Source organism: Rutidosis leptorrhynchoides, chromosome 9 (genome assembly GCF_046630445.1).
Source record: "Rutidosis leptorrhynchoides isolate AG116_Rl617_1_P2 chromosome 9, CSIRO_AGI_Rlap_v1, whole genome shotgun sequence".
Lineage (NCBI taxonomy): Eukaryota > Viridiplantae > Streptophyta > Magnoliopsida > Asterales > Asteraceae > Rutidosis > Rutidosis leptorrhynchoides.
In genome coordinates, this window is record NC_092341.1 from 275,936,171 (window position 1) to 275,941,623 (window position 5,453).

General features: G+C 32.1%; 1 protein-coding gene across 1 annotated transcript; it reads left to right on the plus strand.

The window, feature by feature from the left end:
• Nucleotides 1-226: 226 nt before the first annotated feature.
• On the plus strand, nt 227-589 carry LOC139868782 (protein RALF-like 34). Its single transcript, XM_071857124.1, has one exon. It carries the CDS (start codon nt 227-229, stop codon nt 587-589), a length of 363 nt encoding a protein of 120 aa, XP_071713225.1.
• Nucleotides 590-5,453: the final 4,864 nt, after the last annotated feature.

The following is a 5,453-nucleotide window of genomic DNA, read 5'->3' on the forward strand; positions in this document are numbered from 1 at the left end:
GTTAAAAAAAAATAATAATAATGCGGAGTAAAACTAGTAGTGTAGTTATGGAGTAATAATTTCACAAAAATCGAGACAGTTTTTCAGGTAAAGAGATACAGACACCATCATTAAATTCCCCCAGCTGTAAGCTTAACTCCCGCCATGTGACTCTCCGGTCCCGCACTCCATCCCCAAACATAAACCCCCACCTAAATTCTTCTTCATTTCATTCTCTCAAACTTCAATGGGTCGATCAATTCTTCTCTACACTCAAATCACATTATGTTTACTCTTGTTTTCACTCACACGCTCCTCACGCGCCGAGGTCTCTGTACTCACCGGCGATTTTGACTGGCCTACAATGTACGACGACGACGGAGTCGATGACATCGAAGTGGATACCGACGGCGACGTTTCCGGTGGTCGGAGATCCTTGTTTTGGCAAAGGATGAGATATTACATTTCGTACGGCGCACTCTCGGCGAATAGAGTGCCGTGTCCGCCACGCTCCGGGAGGTCGTATTATACTCATGATTGTTGGAGAGCTAGAGGTCCGGTGCATCCGTACACTAGAGGTTGTTCTGCTATTACTCGTTGCCGCCGGTGAATTACGTGGCCGTTTTTAGAATTTATTTGTACGGACAGGATTTAATTAATATTCTGTTTGTTTAATTAGCGTTGTGGTAATTTTGTTTATGGAAAAGTTTAATTACTTTGTTGTTCTATAAACAACATTATATAATGTTATGTTATGATTTTGTTTCTTTAAACCTTATAAGTTTTGTCTGCATTTAATTGATAGAAAGGATTTTTTTCCGACGAAAAACATAAAGTAATATAAATAAAAAGTCATTTCGGGATGAGATCGGTTCTAGAACCGTACCAGAACCAGTTAGTACCGGTACCGAAATTGGGTAAAATGGAGAACCGAAACCGTACCGTAATTTCAATACGGGACCGGTATTTTTCAGTTTTTTACCCACTTGGTACCGTATTTTTTTTACTATGGTGTAGAATCTGTAGATAATACGAGTGACATATACATTGTTTTTTTCCATTATATATATAGTTAACCTTGATGTATAAAATTTCTGAATACCAAAGCCCAAATTCATGGTTGCAAAGCTTAATAGTTTAATACACCCAACTACCCAAGTCTGGGCAATATACATATCATATTAATGCATAAATTCATTACTTGGGTGATATGATATGTCTCTGAATACCAAAGCATAAAATCAATCCATATGCTACGTTAATTATAATACAGGTTATATATATAATATAGTTAATTAATACAGTATTATCAAAGGTTATATATATAATATAGTTAATTAATACAGTATTATCAATGCATATGCTACGTAGTTCATCTGCAGTTCTAATAATAAACAATCGTTAAATTCATCTGCAGTTCAATGCATAGGTATTTTCAATCGATATTAACGTAGCAAAGTGGATGTTCCTTAAACATTCAAACACACAATACATGAATAAAGTAAAATCATAATAAATCACACTTACTTGAGTTGTGTTATGATCACTAGGGTTCGATGATTCTCCAGGAGTAGCCATGATGATCGGTTAGGGTTTTATTTGTTTGTGGCTTAAAACTAAAAAAGTCCCGTAGGTTTTATTTGACCAGCATATATTTATACTTGGCAGTTAGCAGCATATCAAAACTAAAAACTTATATCCGGTTAAAATTTTGTTTCGTATATATCTCAACTCTCAAGTGTAAATATTCGGTACTCAATACCGAAATACCGTTAAATTACCGGAACCGAACCGTTATTTTCCGAAACCGAAATTGATGAATTCACAAAACCGAAACCGATACCGATTCCCGTTCAGTATGATGTTCGGTACCGGTTCGGTTTCGGTTTTTCGGTGTTTTTGCTCATGCCTAAAGTCATTCATCAAAGAAAGAAGGCTTATACACTTAGAGAAGACAAAGTCAACCAAAAAAAAAACAACAACATGAGCTTCATAAGTCTATCGATAAAGCAAATTGGGATTAAGATCTCATACATAAAATTAAAGAGGGTGACAATATATGAAAGTAGAAGTACACCTTGAGCTTCATGGTTTTTAGGCTACAATAAAGAATAATTTAAAACAAAGGCTAATTCGTGGAAAAATGAACTAACTGAACAATGATACAACAATATAACGGACGCACTTGAAACTAGAAAAAACAAGAACCTATCCGGTAACTACTACCAAGTCACACCGACAAACTTACAAAAACACACCAGTATCCTCAAAAATAACTACTACCAAATATCCTAACACTATACTCTTAAACAAATAAGTAACATAACAAACTTTAACAACAACAAAGATAGATGAAAAAATAAACCAAACGATGAAGGAGACTAACGACCCGAATTTACCACTTTGCCGATGACCGCATCACATTTAGGCCCATTTCTAGGCTGATCTTCAATTTAATACGTTAGGTCGTTAGATGGCCCAGATCCCACCAAAGTGACTGACGAAGTTGTAGTGACCCGAACTTTTTCATGTTTATATATATTAAATGAAATTGTTATTTACATGATTAAGTGTTTCCAACATGTTAAGCAATCAAACTTGTTAAGACTTGATTAATTTAAATAGGTTTCATATAGACAATTGAACACCCAAGTTGACCGGTGATTCACGAACGTTAAAACTTGTAAAAACTTATGATGACATATATATGATTATATATATAGTTAACATGATATTATGATAAGTAAGTATCTCATTAGGTATTTTAACAATGTGTTATATACATAAAATTGAGTTTATTGAATTAAGAACTCGAAACGATATATATATAACGATTATCGTTATAACAACGTCTTACTAAATACATATGAATCATATTAAGATATTGATACACTATGTTTAATCATGATAAATGATAAGTAAATATGTCAATAAGTGTATTAACAATGAACTACATATGTAAAAACAAGACTACTAACTTAATGATTTCGAAACGAGACATATATGTAACGATTATCGTTGTAACAACATTTAACTGTATATATATATCATACAAAGATATATTAATATATCATAATATCATGATAATGTAATAATTTAACATCTCTTTAAATATAATAAACAATGGGTTAACAACATTTAACAAGGTCGTTAACCTAAAGGTTTCAAAACAACATTTACATGTAACGACTAACGATGACTTAACGACTCAGTTAAAATGTATATACATGTAGTGTTTTAATATGTATTCATACACTTTTGAAAGACTTCAAGACACTTATCAAAATACTTATACTTAACAAAAATGCTTACAATTACATCCTCGTTCAGTTTCATCAACAATTCTACTCGTATGCACCCGTATTCGTACTCGTACAATACACAGCTTTTAGATGTATGTACTATTGGTATATACACTCCAATGATCAGCTCTTAGCAGCCCATGTGAGTCACCTAACACATGTTGGAATCATCATTTGGCAACTAGCATGAAATATCTCATAAAATTACAAAAATATTAGTAATCATTCATGACTTATTTACATGTAAACAAAATTACACATCCTTTATATCTAATCCATATACCAACGACCAAAAACACCTACAAACACTTTCATTCTTCAATTTTCTTCATCTAATTGATCTCTATCAAGTTCTATCTTCAAGTTCTAAGTGTTCTTCATAAGTTCTATAATTTCTAGTTTCATAAAATCAAGAATACTTCCAAGTTTGCTAGCTTACTTCCAATCTTGTAAAGTGATCATCCAACCTCAAGAAATCTTTCTTATTTACAGTAAGATATCTTTCTAATCCAAGGTAATACTCATATTCAAACTTTGATTTAATTTCTATAACTATAATAATCTTATTTCGAGTGGAAATCTTACTTGAACTTGTTTTCGTGTCATGATTCTGCTTCAAGAACTTTCAAGCCATCCAAGGATCCTTTGAAGCTAGATCTATTTTTTCTCATTTTCAGTAGGTTTATCCACAAAACCTGAGATAGTAATGATATTCATAACATCATTCAATTCATATATATAAAACTACCTTATTCGAAGGTTTAAACTTGAAATCACTAGAACATAGTTTAGTTAATTCTAAACTTGTTCGCAAACAAAAGTTAATCCTTCTAACTTGAATTTTAAAATCAACTAAACACATGTTCTATATCTATATGATATGCTAAATTAATGATTTAAAACCTGGAAACACGAAAAAAACTGTAAAACCGGACATACGCCGTCGTAGTAACACCGCGGGCTGTTTTGGGTTTGATAATTAAAAACTATGATAAACTTTGATTTAAAAGTTGTTCTTATGAAAAAATTATTTTTATTATGAACATGAAACTATATCCAAAAATCATGGTTAAACTCAAAGTGGAAGTATGTTTTTCAAAATGGTCATCAAGACGTCGTTCTTTCGACTGAAATGACTACCTCTTACAAAAATGACTTGTAACTTATATTTCGGACTATAAACCTATACTTTTTCTATTTAGATTCATAAAATAGAGTTCAATATGAAACCATAGCAATTTGATTCACTCAAAACGGATTTAAAACGAAGAAGTTATGGATAAAACAAGATTGAATATTTTTTTATTGTTGTAGCTACGGGAAATATTGTAACAATTCTATACAAATCATATCCTAGCTAACTTATATTATATTATACATGTATTCTAATATATTATGTAATCTTGGGATACCATAGACACGTATGCAAATGTTTTGACATATCATATCGACCCATCTATATATATTATTTGAAACAATCATAGACACTCTATATGCAGTAATGTTAGAGTTAACTATACAGGGTTGAGGTTGATTCCAAAAATATATATACTTTGAGTTGTGATCTAGCCTGAGACGTGTATACACTGGATCATGGATTGATTCAAGATAATATATATCAATTTATTTCTGTACATCTAACTATGGACAACTAGTTGTAGGTTACTAACGAGGACAGCTGACTTAATAAACTTAAAACATTAAAACGTATTAAAAATATTGTAAATATATTTTGAACATACTTTGATATATATGTACATATTTGTTATAGGTTCGTGAATCGACCAGTGGCCAAGTCTTACTTCCCGACGAAGTAAAAATCTGTGAAAGTGAGTTATAGTCCCACTTTTAAAATCTAATATTTTTGGGATGAGAATACATGCAGCTTTATAAATGTTTTACAAAATAGACACAAGTACATGAAACTACTTTCTATGGTTGAATGATCGAAGCCGAATATACCCCTTTTGCTTGGTAGCCTAAGAATTAGGGAACATCACTAATTTTGAGAATTAGTGCACGCCTAATTGACGCGAATCCTAAAGATAGATCTATTGGGCCTAACGAACCCCATCCAAAGTACCGGATGCTTTAGTACTTCGAGTTTTATATCATGTCCGATGGATGTCCCGGAATGATGGGGATATTCTTATATGCATCTTGTTAAGGTCG

Coding starts and splice junctions, on each gene's coding strand:
- LOC139868782 (XM_071857124.1), top strand. CDS start 227: ATGGGTCGATCAATTCTTCTCTACACTCAAATCACATTATGTTTACTC.